The sequence below is a fragment of the Giraffa tippelskirchi genome, chromosome 9 (assembly GCF_054371585.1).
Source record: "Giraffa tippelskirchi isolate mGirTip1 chromosome 9, T2T-mGirTip1v1.2.pri, whole genome shotgun sequence".
NCBI lineage: Eukaryota > Metazoa > Chordata > Mammalia > Artiodactyla > Giraffidae > Giraffa > Giraffa tippelskirchi.
In genome coordinates, this window is record NC_137283.1 from 93,166,894 (window position 1) to 93,188,993 (window position 22,100).

Consider the following 22,100-nt stretch of genomic DNA (forward strand, 5'->3'; position numbering starts at 1 on the left):
TCTCACTAGATGAATTTCACTAGGTGATATTTGTAATAAAAATATAAATTTCTCAAAATAATTTTGGAATTACCTCATTCAGTCTGACAGGTGTTGGGTCATGCCAATTCTCTTTGCTAAATATACACATCATGCAACAGAATGAACCGGTATGGGGTATCTTTACTCAGTGGCTCTTTTCTCAGGCAAGGATCTTCTGCTCCTCAAATTTGCAACCACTATCCAGATTTGCTCTTGAATACTCAACAGTCTGTTGTGCAGTTTTCTGTGCCTGTTCCATACGCTTCTCATGTTCAGGATGTTTGTCCGTCCAAACCTAAACACACGGTCTCTTCTATTTTCTATTCCATTGTGTGTCATGCTATCCACCCTGTCACCCAACTGGAACTCTGGACATCATCCATTACTCATCTCTGGGTGCAATCAATCAATCAGCAGGAACTGCTCATTTCATCTTCTAAATATTCTCCATTCAATCTTTACTATCACTGCTCTCTAGTTGAGATCCTCACATCTCTAAGCTGGATGGACGACTGCAGCAACCTTCTGACTAGCATTCCAGCTTCTAATCTATCTCCCTTCATTCCAAACCACTAGTGCCGGAGTGATGATAGACCAAGCCTGACAATATCACCCACGAAAATCCCAAGGTAGCTTCCCTTCTGCCCCCAGGAGGCGAGGTAGAAAGCCCTCCTGCCATAATCTCTAGCCTTATTCTGTTGCTCCCTTCAGTGATTCCAAACCACATGCAGTTCCCCTACACATCTTGGTATTTTTATGCCTTTTATCAACCAATCAGCAGCAAGCAAGCCTTAGAACCCATAAAACAGGAGAAGCAGGGAGCTTCCCTGGTGGTCTAATGGTTAAGAATTCACCTTGCAACGCAAGGGATACCGGTTTGATCCCTGGTCCAGAACGATACCACATTTTGCTTGCGGAGCAACTAAGCCTGTTCTCCGCAACAAGAGAAGCCACTACAAAGAGAAGCCCGCCTACCACAAAAAAGAGTAGTCCCACTCTCTGCAACTAGAGAAAGCCTGTATGCAGCAACTACGATCCACCACAGCCAACAAATAAAATTAGTACTTAAAATAAAAAAAGGAAAAGTAGAGTAGCACATACAACTGGTACGTGGCAAAGCAGTTATCATTAAAATAAAATAGAAAAGAATGTTATTACATATTTTGGGCTCTAGAAGAAAATGGAAAGAGAAGAAAATTAAAGATAATAAATTAGCTGAAATATTGATTTTACAGCTAAAACATCAATAATAAAGCATACCAGGTAGAGGGCTCCTTTTGGACCAGATTGTCACAGCTCCCTCTCTGGGTCTAGTTCTGGAAACCTTCCTAGTCTGAGGCTCAAGCTGTTAATCAACAATTGTCTCTGAGATGAAACCCAACAATTAAAAGACTTAGGTGTCTGACAAAGGACAAAACACAAAAAATAGTTAGCTCTATTCAGAGCTAACTCTAGAGCAATGTATTACTAAGCCTTTCTGAGAAGGCTTGGTAAACAACTGCCAGAGAAAACATAGAACAATGCAGAGAAAATTTCCAAAGCTCAAAAATCCCAGATGCCTGTGGATGGTAGGGAGCATGGAAAGTCTATCAAATACCTTGACTATCAGCCCATTGTTGAGTGGCTTTTGCAATAAAAGGTATAATACCATTGTCATACCAATGGTTCAGAAAGTCAAACACATGACACCACTTAGTTTCAAGGGCCAAAGTGATGTGGCTGGAGTCAACTGATCATACTGGAACAGCAATGCTGTAACTGAAGAAAGTGCCAACAGCAGTGACACACAACCAACAGCTCTGAGAGCGGGGGCAAAGATCTGAAATAATCAATCTGCCAGGAGCAGGCTGGACAACACTCCATGCAATGTGGCCTCCTTCACCGCAAGGCAATCAGGTCTGCTTTTTGGCAGGAGTCATAAGCCTGGCACCAAACAGTCGCTCTGCGTCAGGAACACAGTCCTTTACTTCGTGTCCTGTCTACATATTGGCAGGTGTGCTGTCACATGTGGGACAACGATGGATCCAGGCCACAATGATGGCAATCTGGGTGGTGTCAGCCCAACCAACAGCTTTATTCTAGAGAATGACCCAGACAGCTCTGTCAGCAGCCAGCCTGTTTCCGCTGTTGGTAGCTCCTAAGGAAGGGTATCTTTAATCAACCAATCTGTAGTTTTCCAAGTGATGGACCAAACCGTGTCATCAGAAACAGCCTAAAAGGCAGTAAAAATATAACAAGGCTCAGCAGAGGGTACTGGCTGGAGCTATGAGAATAGCTTTGAGTTTTGCCCATGGACCAGGTCAACCACATCCATTTTTGGGTCTGAGTACCTGGTGCTGAAATGGAGTGGCCATGGCAGCCTATTGAACACTACTGGGTTTCAGTCTGGCTGATCCATCAGTGAAAGAGGCAGAAGGCATTTAAAGGAATCTCCTAACTGTAACGGAGAAGTATTTTTAACCCACCGCACATGTAACCTTCAAGAATTAAGGAAATCATTGAGCCACTCCTTTTGTTTCAGGCAATGTGGAATGCGGGATAAAATTTTCCGCAAACGGATAGCTGCCACCTTTTCATCTAAATCCAAGATGCAACTAGCGCTATGCCAGCTGCATTCTTGATTATAGCAATTCCATCTGACAAATGAGGTTTGCTGGGCCCTTCTCATCTTGGTGAGTTTGTTTGATGCACTCCACATTGGAAGTATCAGGTTGGTTGGCTCAGGTATTCAGTTTTGACAAGAGCCCAGTAGTTTGCGGTTTCTTAGAAGGGGGAGCAGGCAGGTGGAGACACTATATCTCTATCTTTCAAGGGTGCTCACACATCTACCAAAAGAGTCTAGAATGTAGGGAGTCATTGCCTCCTTAGTAAGATATATAGAAATGCAAGACATCTACGAAGAATTGTCTCCCAACAGGTAAAAACTGTAGAAAAATGCAAAAAAAAAAAGTTTTGCTGTTTGTGCTGGAAGCACTCAGACTTGTGAGATACTCCAGTCCATGATTTATAAACAAATCAATATCAAAGTAGACTTCACTTACTCTATGGATACAACGCTTCTAAGAGAAAAAGGTTCTTACAAGTATTTAAAGAGGTTTTACAGATTTTTAAAGGTTCACCAATACCAGCTCTGACCATCCTGATTCACTTCACAAATGTACATCACATTAGATATAATACTTAAGCAGACCACTGAAGCCCAACCCAAGTACCATTTCACTTCCAATTTTAATTTTCTCCTCAGCCATTTTTAAAATTTGACTAACTTCACACATAAGCCCAGCTAATCTCCACTGTTGGATGTTAGACAAAATAGAGTTCTTCTGATAAGCCCTCAGGAGAGAGATGGGAAGGCTTGATTAAAGGAGAGATTTTAAAGTCATAGAGGTCAAAGCAGATTCCTTTTTGGGTGATTCAGTTTGGCATCACTGTGATATAATTATCTTAGTAAGAACATTCAAATGCTAGAACAAAAATATACTAAGAACATCCTAATATCCCAAGAAATAGGGCTAGCAGTTACATAAAGTGAAGTGGGCTTATCTTAACATTCATCTCTTAAGCCTATTTTGTTCTGTGACCCAGGCTTCTTAGGAGACTGCCATGAGAATTTAGCCTCCATCCCCCTAAAAGCCTGTCTACAATGGCTTATGAAGGAAGGGATAAGAGCCAAATTCCAGGTTGGCCTTGGTTATGCCTAAATGTCAACTTGCTTATCCCACATAGTGAAACATATGAACATCCTGAGGCAGACCTCTATTGAGGGAAGAGGGTCAGGTTCCCTAGTGAGCTTTGCTAGGAATGTGCTGTCTCTATGATTCTATGGCTAGATAGAATCACAGATATGTTTATCATTCCATTACAATTCTTTACACTCTAGACCTTATGTTCTCAAACCACTGTTTTACAGATGCTCTCAATGTTTTCATAAAGTACAAACATCATCAGTCGAGTATTATTGTGTCCATGTGTATGTTCTGGATTAAGGCACTTTTTTTTTTGTTTGGATTACAAACCACATTACTTGATAAATATCTGAGAAAAATGGGAGTGAGTGAGTTGGAAATACAAGTAGGTTTTGCTTATTCTATGAATACAATTCTTCTAAGAAAAAAAGATCCTTACAAATGTTTAGTTTTCTAAATAACTTATAATGAAGAAAAACCATGCTCTTGTAAGAAGTCGTCAAAGTCCTTATTCTGGTATAATTTACTCCCTTTGGTCAAACAAAAAAATCAACAATAAGATCATCAATGTTCTTAGCCACAATTACCTCCTATTTCTATCCCTATACTCCATATTAATTAATTAATTTATGCCCTGCTTTATCTACAATGGATTTTCCCCCTATTAGAACTATTAACATCAGCTTAGTTCCACAGTGAGTTTACAAGGAAGATTAGAATGGGGTAGAAAGATCATTTTCCCCCAAACATGTCACCTTCACTCTTTAAAACATAAACATTATGCCTATTACGTATCTCCTGGGATTAGCAATACCTGATAATACTTCCAGCATGGGTTATTTCTTTTTACCCAAAACAACTAAGGCCTTTGATTCAAGAGTCAGATTTGCTTATACTGGCATCTCGATAACCACCTTAACATCTAATTTCCTGATGTTAAAAAAAGTCATCCCTGATTAGAAGAATATAATAAAACATATTACCTAAACAATTGTTTCTGTCCCAAACTTTTAAAGCACATCTTTCACTCAATAATATAAATACATTCACTATAATCCGTCTGTTAAGTCATACTCTACCTTTCCTTACCAGACTTGAAATAAATTTCTTTAGTTGTAATCATCATTCTCTTTAAATGTATAGGCAATACCAAATTTTAAGTGAATTTTCACCATAAGGAAATAGTTGTAACACTGACTTACCTTCCAGAGTTTAAATAGTTTGAAAATGTTTTATTGCTCAATCTCTATATTTAAAGAATTAGTCATAAGGAAGTTAGTGGTGAACAGGCCTAAACCTGGGTTACACTGGGCAAGAAGCAGCTAGAAATTTATAGAAGATTTGAAACTTTTTTTTTAATCTGCTGGCCACTTTGTGTACCCCAAAGACCACCCACTCCACTACTCCCTCCCAGCTATCACAGAAAAAGAGGAAAAAAAAAAAAATCCACCAGAATGGATGGGAAGGAGGTTACTTATGATGAAACACCATCAAGGTAACCATCTGGCTTTTATAGATGTTTTAATGTATGCCAGAAGCAAATTATAGTCTGTCATATTATGATCATTAACTAGGCCAGCCCACAGACCACCTAAGGTTCACTCACAGATTATACTGTAAATTCATACTACAGGACTACCTAACATGCAGGCATTATGCTAAGTGATATTCTTGCTAGTAAAGTGCACGAGGAATATACATAAAACTCAAGCAATCCTGGAAATGATCTTCTCCAACTTATGCAGGAAGTAGTAAGATCCTGATGCCAGAAAATAAAGTTGTTCTTTCTAGAATAAGAGGATGTGTGGCCTCCAAAATCGAAATTGGTTGAGAGTAATCAAGTTTCTTTTTCACTTTTGGGTACTGACCTTAAAACAAGTGAAAACAATCTCACAACAATGAAGAATTAAAGAGTAGAAGAACTCCACTAGAGGTAATAAAAAATAATTTGAAATTTTTTTTAATGTACGGTCATTTTTTTAGAACAAAGTGATTAAAATTAACATTGCAACTTTTCCAGATCTAATTTGGAACTAATTTGGACTAATTTTTGTGAAAACCAAAAAACAGGGCAAGGCTAAAATTTCATATTCCAAATTTAGTCAGCTACAAACTTTCAAAGTCACTCCCCATACAACCTCAAAAAATTTTAAATAAGATAGTTTACAACAGGAATACTGAAAATAAATCATCCTTGAATACTTTTAGATTTTCCCCAGTGTACCACAAATCACATCCAGAAACCCAAACAAAATAATCACTGAACTGTTTGAGACCTGCTGAAATGCAGAACTGCAGAACAAGAAAAAGAGAATGTAGAAGACGGCCTGCTCCCTTTCTGCTTGGGCAGCACCAGTTTTCTGGAGGTCTTAAGCTATGCACATTGAAATTGTGAGTCCATAAAAGCCAGCAGAACACTAAAATAATAATAACAGCATAAATAAAAATAGGCTCTGGTTAGAAAGAGAGGATTCATTTACTGCCGCCCTGCTGAGGTACTTTGGCCACCGAAAGCAGGAAAGCTATTAGCATCCTGAATTAATGGGTATAGTGGTTTCCAAACAAGATATTTTCATGATGGACACAATGTGGACTCAGCAAAGTTTCTCCTTCAAGAAAAATATAGCTTCTATTTCAAAGAGCTCTGATTAGACTTAATACCATTAGGGAACCATCAAGGATTTGTGTTGTTGTTACTGCTTTAACTATCAGTTACTTTCTAAACCAAAAATTGTGGGTAGTTAACTTGACCAACAGTCAAGGTTTAGGAATGCAGCAGCAAATCCAAGGTACAGACGAACTTCAGATGTTAACAGGCCTCAAGGAGTTTGGAATCTTTTTAGGTTGTCAGGTCCTAGCCTTTCTCTTTATCACCATGATCACTGTTACTACTTATTTGTCTGGGGTTTATAAATAAAAGTTCATTTCCATCATCACACCCCCTCTGTATACTACATGATTTTAGAAATCCTCAGTAAGCTTTATTAGTGACAATGACAATGTAAAACAATTACAACCAAAAACAAAATAAACAAGTCTACCTAATGAATAAATTCTCAACCACTATTAATTGCCTATAACATACCCAGCAGATTATCTGTTTAAAAAGTCAACACAATTAGTTCCCTTTATAAATTAATTACCAAAAATATAACTGTTTTCAATTTCCATAATACTTGAAATTACAAATATAAATTAAAGTTCAAAAGATCACATATAACAAAATAGTCTATAAAACAAAGCTAACGTTAAAAGAATTGTACTGACTTTGTAGCATTTATTTTATTATATAAAGCTATTTAAAACAGTACATTTTCTGTATTATACATGAAAATTCACATCCAGATGTCTTTTCTATCAAATCCTTATTCTTCTGCGTTGTCAAAAATCTTAAATTTTCATTCCTGGCTAGATTTTTCTTCTTTGGCAATTCTTTTTGTTACCCCACTGAAATATTTCTCACGGAAGGAATTATGACCTTGGTACAGGAGAAAGTGATCGCTCAACAGATGTGAATACTGGTCCTGGCTCTGGTTGGTTGGAAAATACAAAAAATAAAGATATTTGAGTTACTTCTTTTGTTGGCCTGCAAAAAAAGCAGTTACTTTAAACAAAATCTCACTCTCAGGTACACAGTTGTTTTTCTTTATTACATCTGAATTGGAAATATACCACCATTTTATATCTGGGTCATGCTTGTGTATCCAAAGTACTTTCACCTACTTCACCTCACTCGATCCACACAACGGTCCTCTGCACAAAGAGAACAAATACTCTTACTGGGTAAGAGGGAAAGCAGAGAGAACCATCTCTCGCAACTCTAGTCCGGACGGCCACCAGCATCTTCCGATTCCTCACTCAGCACGAGCTGAAGCCGTCTTTGACACTAAGAATTATCGAGTGAAGAAGCTTCTATTCCAACAAATTACTACATCTGCATGATGTCATGTAGGTCAGTAAAACTGGGGATACGTCCATGTTCGGTTAATGACGTCAACTACTCCTGGCAACTTGAACCTCAGTAGATGAAGATACAGGCTAAACAAGTGGTCTTCACACTCTGAGACTTCAAAGACAGGTGAGGACTGGTGCTGAGACAGATCTTTAGGAAACTAGAAATACGAAACTGGGATAGACTGTCAAGTTTCAGCTTAGAAAACCGGGGGAAAAGAAGACTGACAGAAAACACTGAAACATCAGCTTCTTGGTCAGTTTCACTAGTCACCTCAAAATGCGAAAAACATCAAATTAGAAATAAAACCTCATATCCCATGCAAGTTCATATTCAACTGCACAAGGAAGGATTAATGTGATTTGGAGAACAGGCATGGAGACACAATTAGAAAATATGAAGCTAATTTATTACCCTGGTTTCAGTATCAAAACAATATCTACAAATATATCTGGACTATAACAATCCTCAAAACATTCTTATATTTTTCCTCATTCCTGTATGAGATGAATATCTTCATTCTTTCCCTCATATCTAATATTAATAACAGCCCAGGTTTAGCAAAACTAAAGTTATTTTGGCTGATTCATTTATTCGAAACTATTTTGCCCCAGAATGCTTTCTTAAAAATCACACACAAAAAAAATTATTAAACGGTTCCTGATTAAAGATTTCCTGATTCATTTTATTTAAAAAAAAAAAAGTGGCTACTTAAATTCTATGGCACTAGGAATACTATACTTCCAAATTCTTGCAAGCACATGAAAACATGGTGGTGGTTACTAACTTCAGGCTATATAAACGTCAAAAGATTAAAAATAAATTTTACCCGTCTACAGGTAAAAAACTAAAGAATACCAAATGAAAGATAGTATTTATGTGGTATTTATTATGGGCCAAAAAGACAACTCACTCCAGTATTCTTGCCTGGGAAATCCCATGGACAGAGGAACCTGGTGGGCTACAGACCAAGGAGTCGCAAAGAGTCAGATACATACACACACACACCATCCGAAATGCTTCATAGAAATAGAAATGTTAGTTGCTTAGTTGCATCCAACTCTTTGCAACACCATGGACTGTAGCCCTGCCAGGCTCCTCTGTCCACTGGATTCTCCAGGCAAGAATACTGGAGTGGACTGCCCTGCCCTCCTCCCAACCCAGGGGATCTTCCCAACCCAGGGATGGAACCTGGGTGCCTTGCATTGCAGGCAGATTCTTTACCATTTGAGCCACCAGAGAAGCTCAAATGCTTCATAAGCACTATCTAATATAAACTCATCAGCTCTAAGAGATAAGTATACTACTATCACATCTAGAGATGAATTATTTAAGAGTACAGGCCCAAGATAATACAGCTAGTAAGTGACACAGCTAGGATTTGAACACAGGTCTATCAGACCCAGGGACTACACTCTTTAAATGTAACATAATGAGGCTTTTTTTTTTGTCCCCCAAAGAGTTAACTTTTTCCTCAACTCGAGAAGCAGGAGTATCTCTGGGAATAAAGCATGTGATGAACAAAGGCATCCTAGAAAGGAAGAGAACTGGATCAGAAATGCTGTTAACTTAGTTCTAGTAACTAAAAGAATTATTTCAATGACACAAGATTTTCCTACTAGGATGAGATGTAAGGAGCCACAGATGCCCTAACCCTGGGACAGCTGACTTGAAGAGGGGACTCAAGGTCCACACCCCAGAACTGGACATGGGAGAGCAGCAGTACAGAACAATGGTCCAGCGTTTAGCCTGTGCGCATACCAACTCTGATCAAACGTCTGACTGGAGAGTTGTAAGAAAGGAAGGGACACGCCTTCTTCATCTATTCCTCCAAGTGTTCTGCATTCTGTCCATTTATCAAATAAGATCATTAAGAAACTTGTCTACTTGCTGAATTGCATGAGCTTAATCCTGGCAGAAATATCTTTCCTTGGTTATAAATACAGCTATGTCCAGAAGTGACATCTCTCCTGCTATTACTTCTCACAGCTCTTTGCGTCATTCTCCACCCAGTCATCAAAATCAGAAACCTGGGTCAAACTGCTCTCCCTTTCTTTCTCACGTTTAAGTCAGTCCTAAAATCTTAGGTTCTACATCCTAAATATTTCACATCCACGCCTCCTCTTCATTTATAACTCCAGGACTATAGTTTAAGCCTTCCTCATCTCTCCTTGCTTTTTTCCTGAACGGCCAGTTGCCCCCCTGCCTTTGTGGCTCCCTCTCTAGTCTATTTTCCACAGTGGGATCAAATACAACTTACTAAAGTGCAAATCTACTACACCAGGATTCTGGCTGAATCCAGACGAGTCCAAACTATCCCCAGTGCTGAGGCTTTTCCCTTAACATTTAGGAGTGACATTCAGTTTCACATCAGTTTGCTCAATGTCCTCTCACTTTCCCCTTCTGAACAAGAGGGATCAGAACACTGTCAGGCAGTGAGATCCCTCAGTTCTGCCTTCTGTCCATTCTTCCTGTGACTCCTCTAAGCCACGCAAGATCACCTCTGCACCAAAATGCACTGCAGACTAGTTCAGCGAATGTTCCAGGGCTGCAGGGGTATGACAGGACAGAAACGTATGATCCGAGTGTGCAAGCTTAAAAGGCAGAGGTGTGGTAAGACAGCTGAAGACCAGGATGGGCCAGGAACTGACTGGGGCTCAGTTGCTCATGTGCCTAACCTACCTAAACTGCCAACTATGCAGCTCACTAGGAGAAGCAAGAGAGAAAGCCAGAGCACAGTGGAAGATAGGTGTCCTCAGAAGACAAACTGAGAGCTTAACAAGGTAGCTTGTCTTTGATTACAAGGATATACACAGAGCAAATTGATGATAAACAAAGACAAGACTATGAAGATCAGAGGCAGAGACTGGGAATGAACAGCAGAAGCCTGGAAAACTCAAAGTGATGATAATAACCTATACCAATGAATGATTACCAAGGAAACATGTACTAGCTATGGCATTCTTCATCTGATAGTTTAGACCTCAAGATTTACTCAAAATACAGTAAAAGCAAAATAAGCCTCTTAACAGATCAAACGCTCAGTGCTACAGAGACCCAGTGACAGAGAAATACATGCTACTGGAAAAGTGGGGAAAGACTATTATTAGAAATGCAACCTCTTCGGGGGCAGGGGGGTGGCGATGAAGTGAAAGTCACTCAGTTGTGTCCAACTCTTTGCGACCCCATGGAATAGTCCATGGAATTGTCCAGGCCAGAATACTGGAATGGGTAGCCGTTCCCTTCTCCGGGGGATCTTCCCAACCCAGGGATTGAACCCAGGTCTCCAACATTGCAGGCGGATTCTTTAGCAGCTGAGCCACCAGGGAAGCCTTGGGCGGAGAGAGGATCCTATTCATCTCCCAGGGAGTAGAGAAGAATTAATGTGAGTCCTATACTGGAATGGCTCCTTCTGCAAAGATTGATTGCCCCGATTGCAAAATCGGACATTCGTAACAAAAACTCCTGGAGAACCCAAAAGCTCCAAATCCCTTGTTCAGCCAGGGACCTGGCAAGTGCTGTTCTATCACTAGCAGCTTAAGTCTGCTTCAGGGCAAGCCAGACACTCCAGGACTTTGACTACCATTTTCATCTAAGTGGAAAAGACATGGTTTACAAAATGTTTCACATAAAAGGTTCAGTACGTTTATGGTCCACATAGATATATGTAAATATCACACCTATGAACAGTACACTCTGGTCCTTATGAAAAATACCATTTGCAGCATTTAGAACTTATGTTACCTTGATGCTGAATAAAACAGCAAAATCAATGTTTTTCTTCTTATTTCTCTCTCTTTCAACCTATCTTTAGTTCAGTTTACCAGGGATCACACTTGAGATGATGATATTCAACTCCACATATTTTTCATCACCTTTTGATAACTCTTCTCTATTCACATTCCCTGCCCATCTCAACCAAGAATATCTGCAGATTTTTTTTCAACTCAGTATCTCAAAGGCCAAGAGTTTACTTAAAAGGAGAAGAGTATCCTCAAGCAAGACGACCCTTGAAGTCCCTCACTAACTCCAGCTTGCCCCAGTGTTTGATTTCTGGTTTCTCTGACACTTCCAAATCTGTCTATCACTATCAGTCATGATATCATCTATGTATCATAAAACCTGAGTTCTGCCAATTTTTAGTAAGCAAGATATACTTCATGGAAAATAAACATACACAAAGAATTAGGAAATGCCAAGAAAAAAACCTATGGCAATGAAAGATTACAGACACCTTTCCTAAATATCATGCTGCTGCTGCTGCTAAGTTGCTTCAGTCGTGTCCGACTCTGTGCGACCCCATAGATGACAGCCCACCAGGCTCCCCCGTCCCTGGGATTCTCCAGGCAAGAATACTGGAGTGGGTTGTCATTTCCTTCTCCAATGCATGCATGCATGCTAAGTCGCTTCAGTTGTGTCCGACTCTGTGTGACCCTATGGACAGCAGCCCACAAGGCTCCTTTGTCCACGGGATTCTCCAGGCAAGAATACTGGAGTGGGTTGCCATTTCCTTCTCCACTAAATATCATGACTACTGGTTAAATTTTGGCACATGTCAGTACTTAAGGAAACAGGAATAAAATATTAAGATTGTTGATTATACCATCTACTGTTTATCATTTTTATAACCAGAAATCAAGAATTTCTGTAGGAAAATTCTGGCTACATAATGGGAATACACAGCTTTCAGATCTATCACTTAACTTTGCAAGATAAACAGCAATTATGACATGAAACATACAAATTCTGATTTAAGAAAGCAACTGATATACATTTATAGCTATGTGTTTGACAGAAGTGAATTATTTAATTTTCTGCATCTTTTCACAGCAGATTATTATCTAAATTTTCCACATACAGAGACTTCAAAAGTTTAAATAATCTGCCACAAGTCACATAGCTAGGAAGTATTGCCAGAATTGTAGACTAGATCAGGCTTTAAAGCTCATACTTTTTGTCACACATTTTTTTTTAGTAGACAGTACATCAAAACAATTGTTAAAGAGTTAACTTCCTGCATGGTAGATTAGTGGGTTGTTCAAAATGGAGTGTGACATTTAGAGGCCGTTTTTCACTGAACAGCAACATTATGGTAGCACATATTTTGGCTCTAAACTTTTAGACAGAACCCCTTTAACCACTGTCTCACCCAGCCAATTTCCAGTCCTATCACTACTGCTAATTCTAAACATAAACTCCTCGAGGAATTTTAACACAATTGCCAAGAAAAAAAAAAAAAATCAAAGAAAGCTTTACAATTGGCCGTGTACTTTTATGTGTACAGTGCCCCCTGCTGGCTGGAGCAGATAAATTCTTCTTTATAGTATTTTCCGACGTGGGTAAACAGCATTTGAAGCCCAGCTGACCACGATGCATCGGACAGTCAGGAGCACTCTACTTCCCTCTCTGTCTGAGTCCTGGTTGCTGTAAACATCCAGAGCCACAGAGCACCAACAGGACTGCCATTTTCCTTCAGGGAGCACTGGCATTTATTCATACCATTTCATTTTTACAAGAATGATGTGGACATACACCAATACATATTTACCTTAGTGATTCTAAAGTGTTTTATCATTGTCATTTATGTCCAATCTAGAATTGCAAATTATCCTCTAGAAAAATAAAGAAAAAGTATATAAACCAGACCTTATTCAAGTTAACCTTTATTTTTACAACTAACTCTACATCAAAACTGTAACTATATCAAAACTACATCTACACAACTGTTTAGTTTCTCAGTTGTGTCCGACTTCTTTGTGACCCCATGGACTGTAGCCCGCCAGGCTCCTCTGTCCATGGGATTTCCCAGGCAAGAATACTGGAGTGGGTTGCCATTTCCTTCTCCAGGGGATCTTCCCGACCAAGGGATTGAACCTGCATCTTCTGCATTGGCAGGCAGATTCTTTACCGCTGAGCCACCTGGGAAAAAAGCAGAGCATCAAAAAGAACAAGAGACTTTAAAAGGGAAGTACTTTGGCCACTTATAATTAAATTAATGTTAACTTAAAGGGGAACAAATTCTCAAGAAAAAAAAAAGAACTATGTGTTATAGTAACATATGAAGCAGCCATTTTAAATGGAACTAATGACACTCTGGGCTAATCTGGGAGAAAACATACATCAAGAGTGTCCTCAAACTGAACGTCATAAAACTGCTCACTTTAAAGAAAATAAAGCCAAGAACTGCACTTAAGTGAAACTGTCCTTCTAACTACTGTCTTCTCCCAGAGATCGGCCATTCTTTGTTATCTCCTCCTTCATTAGAAGGAAGGTGTTCTGATTTCCAGAGTATAGCGATCCACCTGTTTTTTTGTTTGCGTCTCATAAGAAATGAGGCCTAGGTATCATAGGATTAAACTATTTCTACATTACTGACTTTTGAGGAGTGACATCAAGGTAACGACAAAATTCAGTGTATTTTCAAACAGAAAACTTTTAGGTAGCTCTATCTGTTCCTACTCTTCCTTCAAATGGATGATTTAAATACTGTTGAATTTGATTGCTTTTATTCTAGAGGGGCCCCAAACAATCACTGAACAGTTACTATTTATTTCATAAATATTTACTAAGTGGTGAGCAAAACAGTCAAACTCCATTAATTCACAGAGTTACAGACATTAAACAATATACACCCTAACATATACTTAAAAACTGTGATGAAATACTGGGAAGAAAAGGGTACCATAAAAATATAAGGAGATACCTAGTTAGATGGGAGAGAACAAAGAAAGGCTTCCCAAAGGAAGTGACATTTACCTGAGAGCTAAAGGATGAATCAAATTTACTTGTAAAAGAGACAGGAAGAAAGCATTCTAGGAACACAATGAGGGAGGAAACACAATGTGAAAAGATTCAGACTAGAAAGAGCTAAGTATATTCTGGAGACTGAAAGCAGGCCAGTGTGGCTGAGGCTTGAAGAATGAAAGGAAAGGTGGCTCAAAATCAACTTGGAGAGACCGGCTAGAAGTAGTTCAGGCTGGCCCTGAAGGTTATGTGAAGGATTCTGAATTTTAGTCTAAATTTCACAGCAAGTTATTGATGAATTTGAAGCAGGAGAGTTTCATTATCTGCTTCCATTCTGAAAGATACTCTGTCTACTGTACACGCTATGTAATGGGAGGAGAAGCTTCAGAAGCAGGGAAACCAGTGGGAAGACTACTGCAGTAGCCCAGGGGAGCAGTACTGCACCGTGTCCTTTGGGAAGGAGGGGCAAGGATAACAATACCTGCACCCACTCAGTCACCCCAAGTCAGATTTCTAAGTTAGCCTTAAACTTGTCCCCCTTCCCCAATTAGTCAGTCAGTCTTCAGGTCCTGCCACGTCTACCTACCCAGAAACTTTCAGTATCACTGTCTCTCCCACAATCTCTACATTCTATCTTTCTTAGTTGACAGCCTCATTGTCTTCACAAGATCATGCCAGAAGCCTCCAGGCTGGTGTCACAGACATCCTTCCACAACAAAAACTTGCCTGCATATTCAAGTCTGGGTGACCTTCCTAAACAAGAACCTCTGTTACTCTAACTCACATCCCTCAGGACTCACCATCGCCAATAGGATAAACTTGAAACTCTCCGGTAGGTAAAGACCTTCAACACTTGGCAGGCCTCTGGTTTTCCACTTCAGCTCCAACCACTTCTCCCCAAATAGTATCTCAGTCATGCTTCAATGTCTAGAATTCCCTGAATGCACCCCTCTCGTCTGTCTGTACCTTTGCTGAGAATGTTGGCCTCTTGACTCTAGCACCATCTCCTCAGGTAGGTGCCCGCTGGTGTTCACATCCCAACGTGCACAGATCGCTACAGAACCAAACTTTCTCTCACATGCAAGTTCTCTAAGGATAAGGACTATGTTTCATTAGTCCGTTCTGTCCCAGCAGATGACAGAAGTGATCCTATAAACACATGCTGAGTGATGAAAGCCATGGCTTTCCCCTCAGGGAGCACACCATCAACTCAGAAAATGAAAACGCAACAAAAATACCTGAATATAAAAATCAGTAAAAGACAGTTTCCTTTCTCATTTCGCACAGTCCTTTTTCCATTTGCTCTCAACAAAAACATATATCCTTTATAGAGGTGTCAGCAGGGATGAATTTCCTCCACTTCCTCGCCTGCAGCCCACCCTCTACTACAAACTGGATCTCCTTGCTTAATTCTACAGTCTCATCTCTCACACCACTCCCTACCCACATTCTAATCGAAGCCAAAATTCTCTCACAGCATCCCTTTTCTGCCAAAGAGTGACTTTTAAAGAATCCGCCAACAATATACCTAAGGATAATCATCAATTTATAATTAATTTACTGTTTAAAAACAAGAGCTTTCCCTTAGAAAGGTATCACTTTGGGGATGAAGTTGAAAACCATTTAGAAGAAAACCAAATGCCTTCTATTTTAATTATAGGTCAGGTTTAAGTTGTCCTTTTACTTAACTGACAATTCCTGATAATGAGATAATGATTTTTTTCTACCTCACTAGTATTAACCTTAAGTCATTTATATTCTCAAAGTGGCAGCAGTTTATGTAACACAGCAGTTTCACTGCAAACACTTGAATACAAACGGCTTATGAAACTTATTCTATGATAAGTGGAAACCAGTGATGCTGTCGTCGTAATAAAAGCCAAACTGGTGATGCTCACCTAATTTTGTCAAGACCAACCTCTGGATTCAGGCAACAGATTAAAGATATAATATACATTCTTTAATAAAGTGAGAGGAAGAAGGCAAAGAGATGGAAGAGGAAAAGAGTCAGTAGATTTTCCTTCTTATAATTAGCAGAGAGTGAAATGAAAAGTAAATGATAGTGCTGAATATAATGGACCTCAGTTCAGCTTCAGGGTAATTACCCACGTCCGGCTTTTGTTTAAAAATCCTTGCTCCCCTTATCAAAGCTTCCCACTGTTCTACATCTGGTACTGGACAGTAGCTATAGAAACCACTTGTGCTAAAGTTATACAACTATAAACAGCACTAGGCCATTTCCAAACCAAGGACAAGCAGGTCAAAAGTCTGGCATCCAGTACTATTAAGGGAAACTTCTAGCATTACTCTTAATGGGAACAAGGTAAGGGTTGGAAATCTTCCTCCCTAAATTAGGTATTGACATATAATCCATACTTGTAAAAAAAAAAATTACTCTGTAAGGCATTAAGTTACCTAAAATCTGGTAAAATATTTTAATATATTAAAAAATCTTTATAGCTAGAATTCTGAAAATGAGTGACATTCAATGACTGAACTTTGACATCTGGCACTCAACACATAACTTCTAACTGTAAAAAAAACAACAACAACAAACCATCATGGATATCTGTGCCATCATGATATAGAACTATGAGTATATTCTACATGCTCATCACCAAAACCTATAACTTCATAAAATTCAAAACTTTACCCCAAACATTAAAATACAGGCCAACACACAGGAAAAAATGTAATGACAACTTATTAGTTACTATATCTAATATTCATTAATTACAGTTAAGAAGAATCTTACCCTAAGCAGCAAAGGATGAGTCATAGACCAAAGCATGCAGACATGCGCATAAAAACTCTCCTGTTTTAATGTGGAGACACTTCATCTCCTAGGTGACTTTTTAAAACCATCACAACCCATTAAAAGGAAAATTAATAAAAATACATGTGCATTTATATATATAAAGATCAAAAACAAAGAATTATTTTGCTTAGCGATAAACTGGATATTGATAATATTACAAGGAAAGCAAGGAAGTGATTACCGTAAGAGTCAGATTAGTGCTTATACCTGCGGGAGGAGGTGTTTATGATCAAAAAAGAGCCACAAAAGTGGGGTGCTTCAATATTCCGTAATTTTGACCTTGGTGGTCACTACAGAGATGTTTACTTTATAATTATTCATTAAACTGTATCCTTAGATTTGGGCAAAACAATACACATTAAATTTCAGGGTTGGGTTCTTGGTGGGTCATACAGTGAAAAGACAAGTTTGGGTCTGAATTTGAAAAATACTAAAAAGACAATTCTAAATTAAATAACCATATGATAAACAACTAAAAATACAAAAAATAGATAATGTGTCATTTGAGAATTATTAAAAAAAAGAAAGCTCCAGAGGATTATGCTGACTCTGAACACACACTTCTCATTTTCTTGGACTCCCAGATCACACTTTATATTTTGCAAATGACCTCTGCCTAAGATTCTGTAAGAGCAGTACATTAAAGACTGTTTTACTGTCATGGTTTGAAAATATGAACATTAGAGCTGGAACATTAAGATGAATGCTCCCTCTGCCGTCAGAGAACTGCTTTTTCCTGCAAATAAGAGAGTTATATCCAAGTAGCATCATAAGTAGAAAGACCCAAGTATTTTAAATGATTCCTTCTTGGAGCTAGTAGGGGACAGAGTTTTGTTTTTACCTGGTTTACCAGAAACAGTAATTTCAAAATATTGTGACCGCATTAATTTAACAAAAAATCCAGTCTGGCGAAGTCATTAAGTTGCAGAAAGATAAAAGAAAAAATCAAATGATGACCCTCTAAAATTTAAATTCAAGGCAAAGTACCATTAATAGCAAAAGTAATTCATTCGATAAATAGATGGCATGATCCTTAAACCTGAATTAATACAATACGATATACACCATCATCAGGCTTCCATCTGTGGTTATAAGCCTTTTATAAACACCTCAAGTTGAAATATAATTTTAAAATAATACAAATAGCTTCCTTTTGATTTCTAATGCAAAATAATTTAGAAGATTCTCTCTCCATCTCTGTTTCTTGCCCTCTCTCTCTCTCAAACACACACACACACACACACACACACACATTTTGATGTTAATGAATACTGTATTGTACCAAGACACAGACTGAGTTCATATCCAACTATCACGTTTTTAGTGTCATTCTGTCTTATTTTTGTCACTGATGAAAGAAGTAGCATCTATTTCCCACTAAGCTTAAAATCGAAATACTTCATGCTGTTGCTGCTAAGTCGCTTCAGTCATGTCTGACTCTGTGCGACCCCATAGTCGGCAGCCCATCAGGCTCCCCCGTCCCTGGGATTCTCCAGGCAAGAATACTGGAGTGGGTTGCCATTTCCTTCTCCAGAAACCTAATTTTTAATCTTTCCTCTCTGATTGGAAGGAAAATACCCAATCACCCTGGCAAGGGATAGGCAAAAAACAAAGTATTTCAGAAAGAAAGGTCAACAGGAAGAGACAAGCTTTATTTCAAATGGCTGCCAAAGGAAAAACAACTGATCCTGGGAGAGGGTAATGCATAATGGAAACAGTCACAAGCATTCTGTCGGCAGTTTATGATCAGCAACACTACTATCATCCTAATATGTCAACTACTTCTACAAAGTCAAATTTCTTCCCCTTCAAGCCATTCATAAGCCATTTTCTCAGACCTCAGTCTCTCTTCCCTCCCTTCCTCATCTGAAACACTGTTGTTAGTGGCACATTAATGGCTCTTTTCACGGCTCTTCTCTCTCCACAGCTTTAAAATCTTCCAGTCCTTTAGTCAAGTCTTTCGGTTTTGGCCACCTTCCACTATGATTAATGAAGCATTCATAGGCTTCATGTTACGGGGACTCTTTCATTTGGTCCAAAATAAAAAATTACATTAACTTTCATCACCTGCCATTATGACCTCCCAATATTCTCTATTTTAAGTCATGTGAACTACACTGCCTAGCTACTAAAAAAAAATAATGACAACTGACTCACACTATATTATAACTTTAGTCTAAATTAATGTCCATGATATCTAAAATTAATTTACACATACTTCAGTACTTCTCAAATCACCAGCAGAGTAAGGCAGGATATCAAGTAAATAAGCCACAAAGAAATACGGCACATGATGGCCTATTTAGTGCAATGGCAATTTAAGATAATTTTCTTATATCTAACCAAGTACTTTTATAGCATATAAAAGTTGTATGACGTTTAAAAAAAAATTTCAAGGAGATCTTGAAAGTGGCTGCCTTGGGTACGCATTCGTCTGTCCAAGTATACTGGTATAGAACACAGAGTATTATTTTGGGTAGTTTTCACTGAAGACAAACTACTGTACTCGTACTCTTCTGGATAACTCTAGAGATCAGCATTTTTCTCCTATGAATTTTATATGAGAAAAATGTCTTATATGTGTAACCACTGTGACCACAACTATATATGGCAGCATTGACTACACGTTGTATCAGCAGGAAAAATAAGTTCTAGTACAACAATTCACATTCTACCACGGCCGCATGAGACATGAGAAAAGACTATCTTTAAAAGAAACTTGTAACATGCCACGCAAGAATGTTTGCCTTTTAATCTCGGCATATTCTAAAGGCAGGATTGTGTTTTGGTAAAGAGGCAACATGATGTTGAAAAAAGGATATAGAATTTCAGGTACAAAGAGGAGTTTTGATCTCAAACTGGCCACTTCCTACTTAAGTGGACTGGGCTAGGCCTTGGGCACTTCCTCATCTAACCATATGCACAGTAATAAGCTCAAATTGATGAGAAACTGCTGCAAAAAATAAAGCCTTATAAAAAGGGGCTATTTGTCATTCATTTAGCTTTCAGATTATTATCAACAGGGAATAATGACAAGAAACTGGCTTTTCTTAGCATGCATTTTCATATTTTAACACAGTCAGCAAGAATTTTCTTCCTTATCATCAATGTTCAGTGAGTCTAAAAACCATAGCCAATAAAGATACAAAATTTTATGAACTATCTATACTCTTTAGATTATTTTTAACATTTATAACTTATGTTTACATTTTAAAAGGGGGGAGAGGGAGAACACTTTATAACAACATATCAGCTAGGCCAAAAGTTATACTGAAGTTAATCCTAACAAGTGACAAATCAAAAATGAAGAGACACAGTTACAAAAGTGTAAAAATCTAAAATTAATAGTCTTCCACTGCCAAAGTCAACAACACTGAACAAGGTCAAGAATAATTTGTTAGATGTACATGAGAACTGTTTGACAATTTTATGTCATCACTTTCATTATAAAGGACTGGGATCTTGCTGCAATTATATACACTCCTCTCCATACAAACAGAAGGTAGAAATGAAGCAATTAATTAAAAGCCAAGCATGACTAACTCAACATGACAAAGTAATTTCAGTTATAATAAACTCCATGCAAATTAAAACTCAATGATTAAATTTGATCTTATAAAGGGAAGGCCATTTCAAAAAATTACTCGAGCAACAGGATTTCCTTACTTTATAAATTAATTTGAAAGGACAAAAGTAAAATATTCAATATTAAAAATATCTCAGGAGAGTGCCTTTATTTTGAGATAGCAGAAATATTCTCGGAAGCATCCTTAGCTCATCCTCTGTTTCCTCTTCTATGTATCAAATTTGGTTGCGGAAATATAAATCTATCAAAAAAATACCAGACTTTCTTAAACAAATTAAATTCGGAGGAGAGTAAACGTAAAACGTAAACCCAAAATGGGTCTTAATTCTGTCATTAAAACAGAAATGACCGGTTTATCATGTGGCTCCATTAATTATTAAAGCCTTTTATCTAGACTGTTCTCCTTCCAATTCTGTAGAACAGTGCTTCAGCCTTCATAATCATCATATGGTGCACTTTTTACGAAGCCACAAAATAACGACTGCTGATGTCATTCACTGTACTTTCTAAAATCAAGACTTAAAACTGTAAAATCTATTGGTAATATGAATCTTTCAAACGTATTAAAATAAGCATTAAATAAACAACCTAACTTTATACCTCAACAAACTAGAAAAAGAGGAACAAAGCCCAGAGTAGAAGGAAATATAAGTCAGAGCAGAAATAAATGAAATAGAGACTAAAAGGACAATAGAAAAGATAAATGACACTAAGAGCCGGTTCCTTGAAAAGATAAAACTGGTAAGCCTGTAGCCAGACTCATTAAGAATAAAAAAGGCTCAAATAAGTAAACTCAGAATTGAAAGAAGAGACTTTAAACTGACACCACAGGGGAAAAAGAAAGTACAAGAGGCCACTGCTAACATTTACATGCCAACAAGTTATACCATCTAGAAGAAATGGGGTAAATTCCTAGAAAGACTTCTAAAGAATTCTAGTAAGTTCCTAGAAGTTCCTTCTAAGACTGAGTCATGAGGACACAGAAAATCTGAACAGACCAACTACTAATACAGACTGAAAAAGTGACAGTGAAAGTGTTAGTCGCTCAGTCGTGTCTGACTCTGCAACCCCATAAACTGTAGACCACCAGGCTCCTCTGTCTATGGAATTCTCCAGGCAAGAAAACTGGAGTGGGGAGCCATTCCCTGGGCTTCCCTGGTGGCTCAGACAGTAAAGAATCCGCCTGCAATGTGGGAGACCTGGGTTCGATCACTGGGTTGGGAAGTTCCCTTGGAGGAAGGCATGGCAACCCACTCCAATATTCTTGCCTAGAGAATCCCCATGGACAGAAGA

At 38.4% G+C, this 22,100-nt stretch overlaps 1 protein-coding gene across 9 annotated transcripts in view; it reads right to left on the reverse strand.

Moving 5' to 3' along the window:
• Positions 1 to 22,100, reverse strand: part of LOC145521356 (tRNA (guanine(10)-N(2))-methyltransferase TRMT11) — a 188,398-nt gene that overhangs the window by 98,209 nt on the left and 68,089 nt on the right. For 8 of the 9 annotated variants that reach the window (XM_081529853.1, XM_081529856.1, XM_081529857.1 and 5 more), the window contains one exon: positions 5,652 to 7,237. The exons of the other annotated variant lie outside the window; for it this stretch is intronic. In XM_081529853.1, the coding sequence (XP_081385979.1) occupies positions 7,106 to 7,237 (132 nt within the window). In that variant the 3' untranslated portion in view covers positions 5,652 to 7,105. Of the gene's footprint in view, positions 1 to 5,651; positions 7,238 to 22,100 lie in introns of those variants that run through there. 9 annotated transcript variants of the gene reach the window in all.